Source organism: Plecotus auritus (assembly GCF_963455305.1).
Source record: "Plecotus auritus genome assembly, chromosome: 1".
Classification (NCBI taxonomy): domain Eukaryota; kingdom Metazoa; phylum Chordata; class Mammalia; order Chiroptera; family Vespertilionidae; genus Plecotus; species Plecotus auritus.
The window spans coordinates 6654151-6674362 of NC_137770.1; the positions used below are offsets into that span (position 1 = coordinate 6654151).

The 20212-nt window shown below is 59.1% G+C and overlaps 1 protein-coding gene across 2 annotated transcripts; it reads left to right on the top strand.

Moving 5' to 3' along the window:
* The first annotated feature begins 7449 nt into the window (after positions 1–7449).
* Positions 7450–15632, top strand: BDKRB1 (bradykinin receptor B1). Of its 2 annotated transcripts, none has more exons than XM_080674201.1 (2): positions 7450–7651; positions 13861–15632. In XM_080674201.1, the coding sequence occupies exon 2, from the start codon at positions 13871–13873 to the stop codon at positions 14936–14938; it is 1068 nt and encodes a 355-aa protein (XP_080530327.1). In that variant the 5' UTR covers positions 7450–7651; positions 13861–13870; the 3' UTR covers positions 14939–15632. The 2 variants fall into 2 exon arrangements, with proteins under 2 accessions (XP_080530327.1, XP_080530326.1); XM_080674200.1 differs by having other exon boundaries at positions 7454–7530.
* Positions 15633–20212: the final 4580 nt, after the last annotated feature.

Below are 20212 nucleotides of genomic sequence, written 5' to 3' on the forward strand. Positions count from 1 at the left end.
GACCCCCACTCGCAGAAGGTCAGGAAGCTAGGGATCCACGAGGTGGAAGGAGACTCTGAGCCACCTCCCCGGAGGCTGCAGCACCCCCGACGCTGAGACTTTTTAAAGGCGCTTCATGGCGCTACAAGTCATAAGCCGGGGGAGGGTGCCAGCGGCGTTGAGGATTCACAGGGCTGTCTGGCTCCAGGACACATCCGTCTCCCCAGGCGAGACCCCACAGCCTTCCGCAGCCACTCCATTCCTCCCTCCTCACCGCCTCTTCTGTCTCCAGCTTCGCCTGTTCTGGACGTTTCACGTTGCTGGAGTCACTCCCTTCTGTGTCTGGCTTCTTTCCTCCGGCTTACACCGAGATGCAGTGTTCAATGGCGGGGGAAGAACCCCGGAGGCCAGGCCTTGAGTCCCTCCCATGCCACTTACTCACCGTGTGATCTTGGCCCGCCACGTGACTTACCTTCCCCCACCCCTGGCCTTTGGCCTCCGTTTCCTCATCCTTAAAATGGGCAGATAATACAGTACATATGCCTGTCTCACCTGGAGCTGATGGCTCTGGAGAGGGGGCTTCGTGATCTCTCAAGGCAACACCAACATGACCGGCTGCCCCGGGCTGGGGCCAGGTGCCCGGTCTCACCCCAGCTCCGCTGGTCCTGGCGGTGGGGATTGGGACGAGGCCAGTTAACTTCTCTCAGCTCCTGGTGTCCTGCCTGTACAATGAGGATCCAGGTGCCAGGAAGAGAAAGTGAGATTGAGGGGTTCTCCGGTTGAATACTGCTCCCTCCCTCCCTCCCTCCCTCCCCCCATTCACACCCACGTGGAACCTCAGGATGGGCCCTTATTTGGGAACAAGGTCTTGGCAGAAGTAATTATGCGAAGCTGCGGCCACACTGGGTTAAGGTGCACCCCAAATCCCATGACTGGGGTCCTGATTAGAAGAGGGGAGGCACACAGAGACACGGGGAGAGACTGGGAGGACGCGTCTGCAAGCCAAGGGGCAGCAAGGGCTGCTGGAGCCCCGGAGGCTGGACGAGAGGCGGGAACCGGGCCGCCCTCAGGGCCGCCCTCGGGAGTGTGGACCTTGGCCTCTGGCTCCGAGAGTGAATGCCTGTGGTTTCAAGCCTCCCCATGTGGCCCTTTGAGACCAGGCGGTGTTTTGCTAGTCTCCGGTGCATCCCCGCCCCCCAGGTCGCCACCTCCTCTTCCCGCCCCTCCCCACCGCCCCCGCTTCCCCGTGGAGAGAGGCCCAGTGCTCCCTCAGGTCCCTGAGGGCCACAGCTGCCAGCGGGGCAGGCGACTTCCTGGGAGAGAGCCGAAGGGCGTCCTACAGAGTTCCAGAGAATTGTGTGAGGAGGAGCCACGCCTCTCCGAGGTCACCGGGCACGTCCAGGCCAGGCTCTCTGAGGGTGCACCACAGACGGGGCGGCTTACCTGCCATCTGCCGTCCGGCCCGGCTGCCCTCTCTCTTCCTCCCCAGGCCTGAGAGCCAGGCAGAGACTCAGACAGGTTCCGAGGAGGCCGCGGGCCCAGCTCCTGGCTTCCGGACAGCCAGCCACAGCCCACCCAGGAGGGTTTTCTATAGACCGCCCTGCGAGCCGGCTCCCTCCACGCTGAGTTACCCGCGTGGCCCACTCAGGGGGCCAGCAATGTGCCTGCTTCCTCTCTCCAGGCCTGGCCACGACAGAGGGTGGCGTAACCCCTCCCTGCTGACCCCCCCCCCCTCCCCGCTGTCTTGTGGGGTTGAGTGCTGGCTGCTGGCCCGGCCCAGCCACAGCTCCCAGCTTCCCCTGTGACCCCACTTGGAGAAGGTTAGGAAATGAGGGATCCACGAGGTGGAAGGAGACCCTGTGATGGATTTAAACCCTGGCGAGGTGGCTCTGCAGCCTAGACCTGCCCCCTGTGACGTCCAGACCAGACCAGGCCATCAGCTTCCTGCTGTGGAATCTCCAAGAAACGGTGGAAATCATCATGAGCGAGTTCAGCTCTCCTGGGCCCAGACCGGCGCTCCTGGCCGCGCTCCCAATCGTGGGCACCGATGTGACTTACGCTCAAGAGGACGCGCAGCAGCTCCATCCGTGAGCGGCTGTTTCTAAGGAAAACAAACTTTAGTCCTTCCCTCCATGTTTGCTGTACGCACGGGCCAATGAGGCCTCTGAAAAAAAGTGATAAGAGGTTTCCCACGGGGCCACGTGCGCCAGACTGCACAGAGAAAGGCCATCAAACGGGGAAAGGCTGCCTCAGCACACACATACTCTTACTGTCCAGGGAACCTCTGCGTCCACACACGTACTTATCCCCACAGCAGCTCACAGTAGGCAGGGCAGGTGCCCAGGTGAGGAAGCCGAGGGCACACTGAGGTCAGAGTACTCCCAGGACTGCCTGGCCCCAGCCCTCTCTCCGAGTGCCGTATATATGTTAGAGGCCCTGTGCACGAAATTCGTGCAAGAGTGGGCCCTCACAGCTCCGGCTGCCTCGGCCCTCACAGCCGCAGCGCGCAGCCCCGGCTTCGTCCAGAAGGTCGTCCAGAAGGTTGTCCGGACGGCTGTTCGGCTGTCCAGTCGATTTGCATATTATGCTTTTATTATTACACTAGAGGCCCTGTGCACAAAATTCATGCATGGGTAGGGTCCCTAGGGCTGGCTGGCGATCAGGGCTGATCAGGGCCTTCCATCTACCAGCTGGGGCCTTCCTTCATTTCGTGCCTCCCCCTGGTGGTCAGCACACGTCATAGCAAGTAATCGAACTCCTGGTCTTCCGGTTGAACTCCCGAGGGGACACTTTGCATATTAGGCTTTTATTATATAGGATATATATTGTTGATTTCAGAGAGGAAGGGAGAGGGAAAGGGATAGAAACATCAGTGATGAGAGAGAATCATTGATTGGCTGCCTCCTGCACGCCCCCCATTGGGGATTGAGTCCACCACCCGGGCATGTGCTCTGACCAGGAATTGAACTGTGACCTCCTGGTTCATAGGGAAACGCTCAACCCCTGAGCCACACCATTAGGCTCTCCGGTGTCTGGCAGACGGGCCGGCTCCCTCTCTCCACACCTGCCTCTCAAGAAGGCCTGGCTTGTGGCTGGAACTGAGCCACCTGCCCTGGCCCCAGCTCTGTTAGCTCAGCACTTTCCTAGGAGGGGGTTCTGGGGAGGCCACTGCCCGGCTGAGAAAGCCTTCAGCTTCCAACGCATGGCCCCGTGGGGTCAGAGATTACAAAACCCTCCTGGTCCTTGGAAGCCCGGGCCAGCCGAGAAGGGCACCCGGAGCCCGTCTTGCAGTGAACGGCCGCGATGCCGCCGGCCAGCGCCCGCAGCTACCTGCATGCCCAGCTCACACTCGGGTCTGCCGCTGTCCCCTGCAGACGGAGGTGTCGGGGCTCTGTGAAACCGTCTCTTAGGATTTTATTTTCATCCCCTCGCATCTCGGCACCTCACTCGCGCCCAGCCTTGCCCGCCCCTCCGTGCGTGCTCTTCCACGGTGGCCTCGCACACTCGGCTGCAAATGTGTGCTGGCTCTCCTGCCTGGGCACCAGAGCGTGCGCAGCCCCGGGCGGGCTCCGAGCCTTCCTCCTGCCCCCAGGCGCCCAGGCCTCCCCTGGCCCGCGCAGGTGCTACCTCCGTGTTCGCAGAATAGAAGGATGCCAGGTACCTGGGCTCCAAGGACAGAGGGGCACCCCATGTGGGACGGGCGTGGTGGGTGGGCATTCGGCGGGGAGAGGAGCGGGCAGGTCATTCTAACCAACGCTCTCAGGAGGGCGGGTGCGGACGCCTCGGGAGCCCGGGAGCCACCCTCTGGGCCGGAGCAGAGGACCCAGGTGGAGGCTGGCTCTGGAGGATGGCTCTGGGGGTCACAGCACGTCACAGAAGAGTCTGGGAATTTGCCATTGTCCTGTGAAGTGGCAAAATCCAGGGGCTTCTGGAATATGAATCCAGCACAAGGACAGACTGAGGGAAAGTCACAAAGCAAGGAGATGGGGCCCGGGCCGGTCTGGCTCAGTGGATGGAGCGTTGGCCTACGGCTCAAGGGTCTCGGGTTCGATTCCAGTCAAGGGCGTGTACCTTGGTTGCAGGCTCCTCCCCGACCCCGATCCTGGTCAGGGCTCGCGCAGGAGGCAACCCATCAATGTGTTTCTCTCACATCGATGTTTCTCTCTGTCTCTCCCTCTTCCGTCCACTCTCCCTGAAAATCAGTGGGAAAATATCCTCGGGTGAGGATGAACAAGATAAAGCAAGCGGGGAGGGGGGGCTGGAGCTCTGTGCAGACCCACTTGTATGCGTGGGTCTAGATACAGGGGTGGGCAAACTTTTTGACTCGAGGGCCACATGGGTTCTTAAACTGGACCGGAGGGCCGGAACAAAAGCATGGATGGAGTGTTTGTGTGAACTAATATAAATTCAAAGTAAAGGAGCGGAGGGGAGAGCAAGAGAACCGGATAGAACAGCCGGATCCGGCCCGCGGGCCGTAGTTTGCCCTCGGCTGGCTCTAGAACCTAAGAGAGGAAGGAAGGCCGGACCGGTGAAAGGGCGCCAGCTGGGCCGAAAGGAGACGCAGCCTTAATCCTGCAGAGAAACGGCCGCTGGGCCCTGCATGTCCCCAAGTTCTTCAAACTCCAGCTCAGCTTCCCTTGAACACGCATGGAGCACAGCCCGAGGCGGCGCACCTAGGGAGCCCCGGGCTGCGTGAGGCCCACGCAGTCGCATTAAGAACAATCCCAGGGCAGCGGGCCTGCCCCACCCAGCTGGCCGGGTGCCCTCCGTTCTGGACAGCACCCCTGAGTCCCCCCCCAAGCCCCCTTCTTGCCTCATAACCATCTCTGAGCTGATGTGCTCTCTCACACGCTTTCCCCCAAGTCCCCAGCGCCCAGGGGCCTTCAGTCACTGTTGTCCCTCATGGACAGGGGGCTGTTGTCCTTCAGTCCCCGGAATGCAGGTTCCAGCTCCCCCCTCCTGCCCCTGACCAAGGTCTGCTTCCCATTTCCCACCCCCGTGAGCAACAGTGGGAGCATCCATGTCCTTACTCATCGACGTTCCTTTCCATTCCTCCCACGGGTGGGCCCCCACGGCCCGGGCAAGGCTGCCACACAGTCATTTCCCCGAGACCGGCTGACTCAGCCTCACCACCGGCCAGGGGCACGCGGGCACCAGCAGTCCCGCACACACGGCCTGCCTCGCTCACAAAGCCCAACCCAGCCCTGCACCCCGGCCCTCCTGGCAGCCACCCTGTCCAGCAGCAGCCGGTCTGCTGGTCTCCACGGGGGAGTGCGTGCCTGGGAGGTGGGTCCCCCGGTCTCCTCGGGGAGTGCGTGCCTGGGAGGTGGGTCCCCTGGTCTCCTCGGGGGAGTGTGTGCCTGGGAGGTGGGTCCCCTGGTCTCCTCGGGGGAGTGTGTGCCTAGGAGGTGGGTCCCCCGGTCTCCTTGGGGGAGTGTGTGCCTAGGAGGTGGGTCCCCCAGTCTCCACGGGGGAGTGTGTGCCTGGGAGGTGGGTCCCCAGGTCTCCTCGGGGGAGTGTGTGCCTAGGAGGTGGGTCCCCAGGTCTCCGCGGGGGAGTGTGTGCCTAGGAGGTGGGTCCTCAGGTCTCCGCGGGGGAGTGCGTGCCCGGGAGGTGGGTCCCCCGGTCTCCGCGGGGAGTGTGTGCCCCGGAGGTGGGTCCCCCGGTCTCCGCGGGGAGTGTGTGCCCCGGAGGTGGGTCCCCTGGTCTCTGTGGGGGAGTGTGTGCCCCGGAGGTGGGTCCCCTGGTCTCCGTGGGGAGTGTGTGCCCGGGAGGAGACACCCCCTGAGAGCAGCACCTCCCGGATCCCGTCCAGTGTAAACTCACATGGAAGGCGGAAAAGCCAAGCGCCTTCTGCAGGAGGCAGGGGCTGGCGGGCAGGACCCCAGCCTCCCAGCCTGCAGTGCTGACTAGGAAATCCCGGGGTTCAGAAACCTTCTCCGCTTAGAATCAGCCCCAGAAGGACAGCTGGCACTCAGCGAACATCTGTGTGACCACAGCAGTCCCAGGTCGCTCCTGGCCTGAGGGACCTTCTGCCAAGATAAGTCCCAGTTTCCTTCCTAAATCACATCTGCTGCGGATCCTTGAGGTGCGCCCCACCCCCACCCCCGCTGCCACAGGAGAAAACAGCTAGAAAATCCAAAAGTATAATCTGTCCCCACGGGGGTGTTGGAACAGATTCTGGGACAAAGAGGACATTTACTGCTCCAGGCACGTTGGGGTCACGGTGACACCAACAGTGCAAATCGAGGGTCCAGGAGTCAGGACCAGCTGTCGGGGTGCAGGGAGGGGGCAGGGACCTGAGATTTGGGGGCATCACCTCTCCAGAAGCCCTGGTGTGGATGCCTCTGCATTAGGGATGAAGCTTGAAATGTCTCACTCTTTTTTTTTCAAAGTGAGCTTATTTTTTATATATATTTTTATTGACTTGAGAGAGGAAGGGAGAGAGAGAATCATGGATCGGCTGCCTCCTGCATGCACCCCCGCCACCCCACCCCCCGCACTGGGGATGGAGCCCACAACCTGGCCATGTGTCCTGACCAGGAATGGAACCGTGACCCCCTGGTTCATGGGTCGAGGCTCAGCCACTGAGCCACACCGGCCAGATGAAGCGTCTTGCTCTCTAGGAGCCAAAAGAGAAGGGGCTCCGTTGAAGGATCTCAAGGCTTGGCCCTCAAAAACAGCCAGAAATGGCTCACTGCCCCGGACACGAGGCCTTGAGTAGCTCAACTTGAAGGATGGATGTGGCCTCGCCCGAGATCGGCCCTCGCGGCTGCCAGGAGGCTCGGGGAAGCGCATCTGATCTTGCTCAACCCGGCATGAGTCAGGGCTCGCTGTTTGTTTAACGGGGTCCGCACTGACCGATGGATTCCTGGCCCTGGATCCCGCAGACCCAAGTGCACATGGGGACTTTCCAGCGGGCGCCCACCGAAGCCGTCCCAGAACCCCGGCCCTCGGGGCCATCCCTCAGCGCCCGCGGATGCTGCAGGCTGGCGGGCACGCGGAGATGCCAGCGTGCGGTGTGGTCGGTGTTTGGGGAGTGTGGCGTCCTTGCCTTTTTAAAAGTGCTTTTAATCTGTGTTTCAGTGGCAGCTGGCATCCAGTATTCCAGGCGACCACATAGAGCTTAGCCATGCGCATGCCTGCCCGAGCCAGCACCCCCGAGTGTGGCACCAGGCACAGTTGTTACAGGATCGCTGACTCTATCCCCTGCGCCAGCTGAGGGCGCGCCGGCCAGTGTGCCCTTCGTGGGCAGGGTGGCGGCTGCCCCGGGGGGTGGGGGGGGCAGGAGGTGAGGAGAGAGAGGGAAGCTGAGTCATCTCTCACCAGCTCCGAAGCGCAAAGCAATTTTTCTTTCAAAACCACAGCTCGCTTCCCCCGTCTGAAACACTCACTTTTTCGGCAACCCCTCGAATGACGTCATCCGATGGAGCAGAGGTTATATAAGTTGAGGCCACCCCATTTCCAAGCGCTTCCCAGAACACACACCTCCGGAGGCCGCCGTCGCCGTTGGAAAAGCCAGCTGAAGTCCCGCTGCAGCTCTCTTCCTGAGTAAGTGAACGCCCAGCTTCCTTCTCCCGACGAGTGAGTGACATGCGGGAGGAGACCCATGTCTCTTAGAGAAAAAAATCGTCCTTTTACAGCTAACTATTGGCAACGTTTTCAGCTTTCTGTAAGTGTGTATATATTTTTTAAAAAACCATGTAATTCTAAGTCCCGGTAAGAGACTTGTATTCCATGTCTATTTTGGGTTTTAGTTGCTTTGCCAGAGGAGGGGGAGGAGGAGGGAGGGAGAGCGTTGGGAGGTGCTGGCAGCTCTCTCTGAGGGGCCTGCCCACGGCCCTCAGAGCCCGCGTGGACGCTGGCCCGTTCCCGCCTGCAAATCCGAGTCTATTAAATCAAATCAGTCCCGTCGGGACGTTATGGGACGGGGCAGACATCCTTTCATATAGCCAGAGCCTATCGGCACCTCACTGTGACCCTGCGGTTCACGTGGACAGCGCTCATCTGTTGAAGACGGTCCCCAAGGGCCACGTGCCAACGTTAGAAACGTGCAGAGTCCAGGAGGTTCCACCTGGACAGCCCACGCGGTGTCGGGAGCAGACTCCCCCTTGCGTTTTTCACATGGGACCAATGTCACTAATGAGAGCGGTGGCTGCTGTTTACCAAACGCCGACTGTGTGCCAGGCGGATGTCAGAGCTGGAACTAAGAGCCGGGAAGGAATTCTCTCCTCTCTGGCCAACTTCGTGTAAACGCAGCAGCGGCGTAAGGTCAACCCCTTTGCAGATAAGCCCTTAGGTCCTTAACGGAACCATCTGCCCGTCCCTTTGGTCATGGAAGGTAACAGCGCACGGACAGGTGCCAGGGACTGGGATGCAGGCATCTTTGGGGGCCGTTATTCTGCAGCCCCTTCAGGCCCACACCCCCGCTCACCCTTGGGTCCCGTGCTGCCTGGGCAGCTTCTGCTCTCACTGATCTTGGGGTCTCCTCGAAGGACACGGGAGCCAGGCCCCTCCATTGTCCACCAAGAGCCACCCTTTCCTGCCCAGGCACCCCCACTTCAGAGGGGACGTAGATCCCCTCCCCGCATGGCCGAGGATCCCGGGAGAAGGAAAGGGAGAGGAGCTAAGGAGACACAGCCGTGGGCTCTCGCGGCCTCCATCATGTCTCACCCCCTTTCTGCGGGTCCTTCTTACACTCCTGGCAGTTACGCTCTCCGGCTGCAGATAAGGGGGATCCCAAGCCCCAGGCCCTCCCGGCTCCCAGCTTCCGGAATTCAGGGCCTCAGTGTCCCAGTGCACCGGGTCCCAGGGCATGGCCGGCCTGCTCCACAGTCAGGAGGAGCCGCAGAGGGGTCTCCTGGCACCTTCCAGCCTCCCCCCCCCCCCCCACCTGCCCGCCCACCCGCCTTGGGGGGAGCAGAGGCTGCTGCGCTCGGAGGGACCAGGCACGGCGCCGCCACTGTTACTCCCGCTACAGCTGCTGCCATTGCTGCTGTGACGCTGGCATCGTGGGGGCCTGCGACTCCACGCTTCACGGCCCCCGAGGGGCCTTCATGCGAGATCTCAGTCGGGCCTCACGGCGACTCTTATTGACAGGCGAGGACACTGAGACTCGGGAAAGTTCCTCGCCCTGCCCAGACGCACAGAGGCCGGTGCCCAGGTCCCCTGGCTCCAGGCCAGTCTCTTTACAGTCACAGCATGAGGGGCTCAAGGGGCCTGGACCCCGCGGGGGGCCGGGGAAAAGCTGTGTACAGAGGACCTGCTCATCTGGCCGTGCAAACTTGGGCAGGTCATGGCACGTCCCTCGCCTCAGTGTGCCCGCCTGTACAATGGGCATAGGGACACTCAGCCTTCCTCCCAGGCACGTCGTCAGGTTCAGCCTCAGAGAGCCCAGCACAGTCCCCGAGCCTCGGCACATCCACCCGGTGTGTCAGGGGTCAGGTCTGGGCCCCGGGGCTCAGCTGGGGAGGACATGGGCTGAGACAGAACGTCCCGGCCCGCGGAGGAGGGAGGCCTGGAAGGAACGCACAGGCCCCATGGCAGTGTCCGGGAGCAGCTCGCACCCCTGTGTGCAGCACGGGGGCTGCGGGTGCCCCGGCATGTGAGAGGGTGGGTGTGCTGGGTGTATTTGTCTCCTGTGGCTGCCGTCACCAATGACCACAAACTGGGTGTCTTAAAACAATGGGCTGTGTCATGTGGATGGAGTGGTAAAGTAGTTCAAGTCAAAAACTATTTTCAAAAATATCATCTATTTAACTGTATATATACATATATACACACCCCAACAAACTGGTTATATTACATTGATAGATTTCTAAAGCAGTTTTAGTCTACAATTTTTTTCAGAAATATTATGCCTCTAAAAGTATATGCATCCACATATATTAAAGCAAAATAAACCCTTTTCTTTAAGTTAATTAACTGAACAATGAGAAGTGACATAAGCAAAATAATTGTTCTTGGTCCATAGTCATGGCCATAGCCGTGTCTGAGGCGTGCACTGACGCTGTGTGTCCCTGTGTTCATGGCCATAGCCGTGTCTGAGGCGTGCACTGACGCTGTGTGTCCCTGTGTTCATGGCCATAGGCGTGTCTGAGGCGTGCACTGATGCTCTGTGTCCCTGTGTTCATGGCCATAGCCGTGTCTGAGGCATGCACTGACGCTGTGTGTCCCTGTGTTCATGGCCATAGCCGTGTCTGAGACGTACACTGACGCTGTGTGTCCCTGTGTTCATGGCCATAGCCGTGTCTGAGGCGTGCACTGACGCTGTGTGTCCCTGTGTTCATGGCCATAGGCGTGTCTGAGGCGTGCACTGATGCTCTGTGTCCCTGTGTTCATGGCCATAGCCGTGTCTGAGGCATGCACTGACGCTGTGTGTCCCTGTGTTCATGGCCATAGCCGTGTCTGAGGCGTGCACTGATGCTGTGTGTCCCTGGCATCTTCCTGAGGGTATCTTTTTCTTTCCTTGCGATTTTGTATTTTCAGTTGTTCCATGTAATTGCTGAGGTCTTCGTCAAGCTTACGGTTAACACATTTAAATCAATGCCTTCCATGGATGCTCTCCTTGGACCAGAATATATTTAAGAAAGTGTTCTCTCGGCTGGTGCCGAGGGGCCTGGTAAGCTCTGAGCAAATTCTGGGCAGAGATGCTCAGGCCCATGGCTTTGTGTGTGGAATTATGTAAATACTAGAGGCCCGGTGCATGAAATTCGTGCACTGGGGGGGGGCGGAGGGTCCCTCAGCCTGGCCTGTGTCCTCTCACAGGCCGGGAGCCCTGGGGGGATGTCCGACTGACAGCCCCGTGGGGAGCGGGCCTAAGCCGTCAGTCGGACATCCTTAGCACTGCTGCAGACTCCCGCCACCGCCATTGCGCTTGCCGGCTGGGAGCCCAGCTCAGGGCTGCTGGCTGAGCAGCTCTCCCCCTGTGGAAGTGCACTGACCACCAGGGGGCAGTTTCTGCATTGGGTGTCTGCCCCCTGGTGGTCAGTGTGCATCATAGTGACCAGTTGTTCCGCCATTCGGTCAATTTGCATATTGGCCTTAAATATATAGGACTAGAGGCCCAATGCACAATTCGTGCAAGAGTAGGCCTTCCTTCCCCTGGCTGCCGGCATCAGCTTCCCTCTGGCCACTGGCAGGCACCTGGGACCCAGGCTTTCCTCAGAGCCCCAGCTTCATCTGGAAGGTCGTCCGGAAGGACGTCCAGAAGGATGTCTGGTTTAATTAGCATATGATGCTTTTGTTATTATGACTAGAGGCCCAGTGCACGGATTCGTGCACTGGTGGGGGGCACGGCCCGTGGGGATGGCCCGCTGTGGGAGCACCGCTCATCCCGGTCAGCCAAACGGCTGCTCCCGCTGTGGGAGTGCCCTGACCACCAGGGGGCAGCTCCTGTATTGAGCATCTGGCCCCTGGTGGTCAGTGCACATCATAGCGACTGGTTGACCGGTCATTCTGCTCGTTCCGCCGTTCGGTCGCTGGGCTTTTATATCTATAGATTTCAGTCCAGATGTGGTCACTGGGTGCTGCCTTTACGCCTTAGGTCAGAGTGCCTTTCTTCAACAAATAGATTTACCAGAGGAAACTCTTCAAATACGTTGTAGCTATTTATCACTTTTGAATGCTTTGTCGAATTTGGACGCCACAAATCATAGACTTTCTCAATTCCATCTCTCTTCTGTGTAGTGTACAAATGGATCCCATTGAATAAAATTCTGCCCTACAAATGGAGATGTTCCAAAGCTCATTACAGAATTTTAAAATTAAATCTTGCGTGCCATTTGGGCTCTCATCACTTAATTTGATCATTTCCTCCCTTGCTCTTTCAGCAAAACAAAATTTTAATTATTTTTCTACCTAAAAGCGTTGTTTCCCAGAGCGGCAATCCGCTAAGAGCCCTACGAGCGGGTGCTTCGGCGCTGCTTTTACTGGATACCTCGCTCAGAGATTTCCGGTTGGTTTGGAACGAAATGCAGCCACTTAGCGATCAGCTGGAGCAAGCAGTCTCATAACGTGGTAGGGCTCTCAGCCTCCACGCCTCCTCACACTGACTGAGGATGGGCAGCGGGAAAGAGAGCGCACGCTGTGTTTCTCTTCCAATCCACCATCGGCTTCATCACAGAAAGGCTGCAGTCCCGGCGCCAAGCTTTACAAGGTTGTAAATGTTGGCCGCTGCAACCCCCTCTTAGGGGGTACCACATCGAGACGCCTTGGTATGCAGTGACGACCAGTGTGCATGCACCACGGCCTGTTCCAGGCCCACTGTGTTTCATCGCTCTCTGTGTCAGCAAGAACAGCCGTGTTCCTGCGACACGGAGCCCCCCAAAACGTGCGTGTGTGCGGGCCTCACAGAAGACAGCCCCGTTGTCTCCCGTGTGGACAATGCTAACTGGCCTTAGACGAGCAGTCCCGAAATCTTGGCCAGAATGAACTTCTGAAATGTTGCTTTGATTCCATGAACCGGATGAAAGCATTGGATCACAGTTGCTGTTGAGCCATTATTTTTTTAATATGTTTTTATTGATTTTAGAGAGAAAGGAAGGGAGAGGGAGAGAGAGAGAGAAATATCGATGAGAGAGAGACATCCATTGGCTGCCTCCTACATGCCCCACACTGGGGATTGAGTACAAAACTGGGCCTGTGCCGGGACCGGGGAATTGAACCGTGACCCCCTGGTTCACAGGTCAACGCTCAACCACTGAGCCACGCCGGCTGGGCCAGTACTTAAATTTTTGTTAAGCCGTCCAATCCCACCTATGAGATTACAGCTCCCACTGGTGTCCTGTTACCTCAGGCCTGGTCTCTGAACTCCTAACCTGTCTTGTGTATCCAATCGCCCCCTGGACATCCTCACTAGATGTCCGACACACATCCCAACCCTAACATGTTCCAGAAGGGAACTCCTGATTGCTCCCCCTCCTCCCCCCCAAAGAAGCCTCTCCATCCTCACTCTGGCAGCTCCATTTCAGTCGATGTGCTTTGTACCTCCAGGTGCTCAGACCCAACATCTTCTCCTCCCACAGCCGATTTCCAATTGAAAATCATGGTGGTACCACTTTCGAAATACATCTAGAGCAGGGGTGGGCAAACTTTTTGACTCGAGGGCCACAATGGGTTCTTAAACTGGACCGGAGGGCCGGAACAAAAGCATGCATGGAGTGTTGGTGTGAACTAATATAAATTCAAAGTAAAGGAGCCGAGGGGAGAGCAAGAGAACCGGACAGAACAGCCGGATCCAGCCCGCGGGCCGTAGTTTGCCCACGGCTGATTCTAGACTCTGACCCCATCTCGCCATCTCCCCCACTGACATGTTTATTCAGTAGGTGCACCGTTATTGACCCTCTCCAGGTCTAGACCGTGAGCACCTTCGGGCTGGGGGCCGCTCTGTCCTGTTCCCTGAATCCCCAGCGCCCGGCAAAGTGCCGGCACAACGTAGACGCTCACTAAATGTTTGTTTGACTGTGAATAACAACAACATGGTTGCTAATAAGACTGATCGCCACCTTCCGCCGAGTGCTTCCTCCATGCCAGGCAGCCGTGCTAAGCAGGATACAATGAGCTCTGGTTTTCAAAGAGAAAAAGAAAAGTCAGTGGGTCTGAGTGGCCCACACCCAGGGGTTGTGCCAGGAATTGGACTCGGGTTTCAAAGCCCTGGTCCTTTCCTTTCCACCAGGAGTTGGAAAACGTTTCCTCTTAAGGGAACAGATGATCCCTGTGTTCAGCGCCACGGGCCTCGCAGTCTCCGTTGTAACACAATAAATAAATGCATGGGTGTGGCCATGTGTCAGTGAACCGTTATTTTCCAAAAGCTTGGCCAGCTGGCTGCAGCCGGGAGCTGCAGTGGAGGCTCCCGCCTCAGCTCCGTGCTGTTCGTTGCAGGTCCCTGTGGATGGCATCCCGGGCCCTCCTGGTGCTCCAGCCCTCCAACCAGAGCCAGCTCCTGCCTCCCAACGCCACATCCTGCGAGGACGATGCTCGGGAGGCCTGGGACCTGCTGCACAGGGTGCTGCCCACCTTCATCGTCACCATCTGCTGCTGCGGGCTGCTGGGCAACCTCTTCGTGCTGTCCGTCTTTCTCCTGCCCCGGCGGCGTCTCACCGCGGCCGAAATCTACCTGGCCAACCTGGCCGCCTCGGACCTGGTGTTTGTCCTGGGCCTGCCCTTCTGGGCCGAGAACATCTGGAACCAGTTCCACTGGCCGTTCGGGGCCGCCCTCTGCCGCGTGGTCAATGGCGTGATCAAGGCCAATTTGTTCATCAGCATCTTCCTGGTGGTGGCCATCAGCCGGGACCGCTACTGCGTGCTGGTGCACCCCATGGCCAGCCGGAGGCGGCGGCGGCGGCGGCTGGCCCAGGTCACCTGCCTGCTCATCTGGGCCGTGGGGGGCCTCCTGAGCGTCCCCACCTTCCTGCTCCGCTCCGTCAAGGCCGTCCCAGACCTGAACGTGTCGGCCTGCGTGCTGCTGCTGCCCCACGAGGCCTGGCACTTTGCGAGGATGGTGGAGCTGAACGCCGTGGGCTTCCTCCTGCCGCTGGCCGCCATCGTCTTCTTCAACTACCACATCCTGGCCACCCTGCGCGGGCGGGCAGCGGTCATGGTCAGGGGGGCGCGCTGCGGGGGCCCGGGGGAGGGCAAGCCCACGGCACTGATCCTCACGCTCGTGGCCGCCTTCCTGGTCTGCTGGGCCCCCTACCACTTCTTCGCCTTCCTGGAGTTTCTGGTCCAGGTGCGGGCCATCCGCGGCTGCTTCTGGGAGAATGTCACGGACCTGGGCCTGCAGTGGGCCAACTTCTTCGCGTTCATCAACAGCTGCCTGAACCCGGTCATCTACGTCTTTGTGGGTCAGCTCTTCAGGACCCAGGTGTGGGAGCTCTATAAAAAGTGCGCCCTTGGGAGTCTGACGGCCATGTCCTCGTCCCAGAGGAAAGAAATCCCCCAACTCTTCTGGCGGAATTAGGCAGCCGAGAGCCGGGACGCATGGCTGCGGACACCATAATTCAGGCGTCCTCAAACTACGGCCCACGGGCCACATGCGGCCCGCCGAGGACATTTATCCGGCCCGCCGGGTGCCGCTGCCTGTCCTGCTTAGCAGCCGACGCGTCCCGGGCCTGCAGTGCGCATAGGAATTTGTTCATAGTTTTTTTTTAAAACTATAGTCCGGCCCTCCAACGGTCTGAGGGACAGTGAACTGGCCCCCTGTTTAAAAAGTTTGAGGACCCCTGCTAGCTACTGTTGTACGAGGCCGACAGTGGCCCCACATAGCCAGGGCTGCAGTCCCAGGGGCCTGTGAGTGCTCTTATGGGAACAGGGACTTTGTAGATGCAACTGAACCACGGGTCTTGGGATGGGACGATGGGCCTGGATTATTGGGATGGCGCGGTATAATCACGAAGGTCCTTTGAAGGGAAGCGGAAGAGTCACAGAGGGCGATGTCACCACAGAAGCCAGAGGCTGGGGCAACGCATGGAAGGGGCTACAAGCCAAGGACTGATGGCGCCCTCTAGAGGCAGGAGCAGGCAAGGGGATGGAGTCTCCCTGGAGCCTCGGGAAGGAAGCAGCCCTGCTGACCTCCCTTCGATGGCCCCGTGCAAGTGATGTCGGAGGTCTGGCCTCCAGACACATGAGATAATAAATGGGTGTTGTTTTAAGTCAAGAAGTTTGTGATCCTTTGTTCCAGCAGCAACAGGAAACGAACACAAGTTTCCGATAAGGATCTCTTACTGCATTCCCACCGTCTCCTAGGGTGACCGCTAGAGACGCAGAGGCTGTAGCTCGGCAGCCTGCCCCCAGGCCGTCCATCGCGGTACACAGTCACAGGGGAACGAGGAGAAGGGGAGCGCACAGGCGCACGCGCACACCCGCACTGAGTCCTCAGAGGGGCGGGAGGGTTTCTCCTGAGGGTTGTCAGAAGGATGTTGTGACGGAGAGAACGGTGAGCCGGTGAGCCGAGGTGCACAAAGGGCAGGTCTGGGTTCGTGGAGAGGGGGGAAGGGCCGGTGGAGGCCTCACCGAGACACACGGCAGGAGAGGGTGAGCTACGCCTGAAAGAGTGCTTGTGGAACTCCGTGCAGCGGCGTTCTTCTTGCCACGAGACCCGGTGGTGAAGCTGAACGTCTGCCTTCCAGGGGCTCGGAGCGACAGGGACAGTAACTCGGAGAGTGTCCCCATCGGGGCAAGAGCGGGTGTGCTGAGAACACAGAGAAGGGTGTCCAGCCCTAACCGGTTTGGCTCAGTAGATAGAGCGTCGGCCTGCGGACTGAAGGGTCCCAGGTTCGATTCCGGTCAAGGGCATGTACCTTGGTGGCGGGCACATCCCCAGTAGGAGGTGTGCAGGAGGCAGCTGATGGATGTTTCTCGCTCATCGGTGTTTCTAACTTTCTATCCCTCTTCCTTCCTCTCTGTAAAGAATCAATAAAATACATATATAAAAAATGTTTAAAAAAAAAAAAGAGAGAGAAGGGTGTCCAGCTGGGTGCCTGGAGGGACCTCAGAGAGGTTTCTGAGAGGAAGGGACATGCGCGCTGGAAGGAGTGGTCCGGGTAGAAGACACAAGCCAGAGCCAGAGGCAGGCGAGCTCATAGTCAGGAGGGAGAAGGATGAAGGGAGGCGCAGTAAGAGGCAGTGGTAGAGGATGGAGGATGGAGGAGAGTGGAATTGTTGGGAGGCCCGACAATGGCCAAGGGCAGAGAGGGAAGCAGGGGTGTCCCAGGGGCTTTGAGGGCCCGGCTGAAGCTAGAAGCCATGCATTTGGTGTGTAAATTGCTCAGTTCACAATGATGAATCTTGGGCTATATTAATAGGAGTAGAGCATCTAACATGAGGGAGGTGATACCCATGTAGCTTAGTGTTGTACAGGGTACATGAGGAGTATTGTGTCCATCCCTTGGCTGACTCAGAAGAGGTTTTGCCAGGTGGAAGGTCATAGCTCAAGGCCATTGGGGTATCGGTGAGCCTATGAGGAATGGCTGGATGGTCTTGATCCGGCATCTAGAAGAATTCAGGAACCTGGAGAAGGGCTGTGTGTAAATTAAATAAGAGTCCAGAGATGAAACATAATTTTGAAAGCATTTGTGGCGGGGGAGGGCAGGGGAGCTTGGCTGAAGAAACCAAGTTCTCCTCGTCTCAGGACCCCTTGCTTTTTATTAACACAAATTGTCCTAAGGCAAGGTGGAGATATACACTTCAAAGGGTAGGGTTTCATACAGAATCCATTGTCAGATTGGAAAATTGCCTCCGGCTGTTCAGGTGTTTGGCCAGGAGGAGGCAATAACATGTAGATGAAGATGCCCTGAGCTGTCTGGCAGCAAGCAATCATCCTTTTCAGTTTGGGGAAATGCCTTTAGCCATTCCCAACAGGCCATAACATATGTGCCTCAGCCCTTGTTGAGTCCCCAAGTTCCATCAACTTTTCAATGAAACTCTTGCAATTATGACATGCTGGAGCTGGCTTCCAGCATGGATGAGGGAAGGAAATGGACATTAGGAGGTGAGGGAAGCCGAGTGACGCTAATATGGTTGAAAAACAGGTGTAGTGGGAGCACCTAGGTCCTAGGTGATGGAGCAAGAAAAACAGGAGGGTGTGGCCACAGAGGAAGAATGTCTGCACAGAACCCTCCAAGGTGGAGCCATCCCCCCAGGTGATAGGGACCAAGGGTGGCCATGGCACTGGGTGGGTGGGGTGGAGGGAAGGAGAACGTCATTGGAGACAAGACAGGTAAGGAATGGAAAGGTGGGGGGATGGGTGTCCACTGGCACCCTGCAGGCAGGCAGGGGCTGGAAAGACCTGGCCAGGAGAGAGCCACGGGCCAGGGGCCAAGGTCAGTCTCCAGGGAGCGGGGGAGGGGATGAGCAGCCTCTACGGCTGAGTGGGAAGGACCGGTCCTCACGGGAGAGCAGCCAAGACCCAGATTCATTCGAGACACAGGAAGGAGGCAGTGTTCCCGGGGCCCATTGATGGGGTCTGAGAGGCGGCAAGGGCAGGGCCAGCAGGTGACAATCTTTGGGTCAGCCCTCCAGCCCCACAGGTTCCCTGGAGAGCACAGAGGTCCAGACGGCCCGGGCACAGGTCCACAAGCAGGGTCCGGCCTGCGCACATGTTCAATTTGGACCTCACGGGGTTGGAAGGAAATGTTTTGAGGTGACCACTGATATTTACACTTCTCGTAAGAATCCAGATTTCGGACTTCCCTTGAACATTTGGAAGCTCTAGTAACAGAGTCTGCTGCACCCCGCTGCTCGACCCCTGGAGCAGACCCACCAGCTGGCCGGCTGCGGATCACAGGCGCCTGAGTAAACCCAGCCCAGCCCCGCGGAAGAGCCGCCCAGCTGAACCCAGCCCAAGGGGCCATTACAGAGCTGGGAGCTGAGGCGGGTTTACATCCTCCATCCATTTAGCTGATATTTACGGAGCATCTACGTTGTGCCGAGCGCTGTGGTCAGGACTGGGCACACAGCGCAGGCGACCTCCAGGGCACCAGTTAGTGGGCGCCGAGTAGCTGTGCCCTGCCAACAGGACAGGCACCCCTTCACTGGCCACAGCCCCCTCCCCAGGACGGCGGCTGGAGTCACCGGCTTGCTTGCCCCCACTGCCTGGGAAGAAATCCAGTGAGCAGTGACCCTGTCGCAAAGTGGCCAGAACAGGCAGGAGGACGAGGCAGGGAGAGGGTTGGAAAGGGACAGTCGCGCCCCATCTCTCCCCTGCCCTGCATGAGCTGACCCCGACGCGCCCTCTTTTCTCCTTCCTCGCCGCCGCATTGCACTTGCGGCTTACAAAACCCCTTCCGGGCTTGCCAAATCCCCACGTGCTAGCCGCGGCGCTGGCTGGGGAGCCAGAGCATTGCTCCGAGCTGTGGTTCGGCAGCAGACTGTCACCTGGTCCCTGATTTATGGGACGCAGTGACATCACCAAAGCCTCTGGGGGCCCCGTGGCGGGAGAGAAATTGGCACCCCCCTGACCTCTCACCCCTGCAGCAAGGATTCCGTCCCCTTCTCTGGGGAGGTATTCCTGTGCAGAGGGGGTTCTGGCTTTGGCTAAAAGGATCGGTGCCGTGGGAGAGATTGATATTTTGAGTCCCCCCGGGCCTGGCAGAGGTCACACCTGGGGCCAGGCCCAGGCCCGCCTAGAAGAGCTGACACCTGGCGGAGGTCACACCTGGGGCCGGGCCCAGGCCCGCCCCGGAGAGCTGACACCTGGCGGAGGTCACACCTGGGGCCGGGCCCAGGCCCGCCTCGGAGAGCTGACACCTGGCGGAGGTCACACCTGGGCCCGGGCCCAGGCCCGCCTCGGAGAGCTGACACCTGGCGGAGGTCACACCTGGGGCCGGGCCCAGGCCCGCCTCGGAGAGCTGACACCTGGCGGAGGTCACACCTGGGCCTGTGCCCAGGCCCGCCTCGGAGAGCTGACACCTGGCGGAGGTCACACCTGGGGCCGGGCCCAGGCCCGCCTCGGAGAGCTGACACCCGGTGGAGGTCACACCTGGGGCCGGGCCCAGGCCCGCCTCGGAGAGCTGATACCTGGCGGAGGGAGCAGTGAGCAGAGTCTCCCAGCCGCCCGGCTCCAGCACCCACATGGGTTTCCATTTCCTCTCTGAGAGGTGAAGCTCCTTCTCCAATCCCTTCCCAGGTCCCAGCCGTCGTGTGAGCCCACAGCTGCCCACCGCTCCCCACATCCACCCCCCTCATCCCAGCGGGGAGACTCCGGGGTGTTGCAATGGACGAGGCAGTCTCGAGTTCACCAGAGATGAGTCACGGGCTTGATGAGGAGCAGGTGGGAGGTCCCCTCCTCTGAGCTGGAAGAGGCTCCAAATGTCATCAGAATGCGTGCGTGCCACCCTGGCCGTCTAACTAAAACCTGGAGGATTATATCCGTGTCCGTTTCCTGGTTGTGATCTCGTTCACACTTATGCCAGACGTTACTGTTGGGGGAAGCTGAGTAAAGGGTACGAGGGATCTCTCCAGGAATCCAATAAAAAAAGTTTAAAAAAGAAAATGTCAAGTTTCCTTCCTGCATTCGACAGACGAGGAAACTGAGGCCGAGACGGGCAGCGTTTGGCCGAGGTCACCCAGGGAGCTGGACTCCGGGGCAGGGCTCTGGCCACGCTCGCTAGGCTGTGAGGTCAGAGAAGGGGCCTGCGTGCCAGGGACCCCACCACCTGAGTCCCCTTGAAGGTGGCAGAGATGCCCTGGGCTGGGGTTGGGTTCAAGCAGTGAGCAGGAAGCCAGGCCCCCTTGC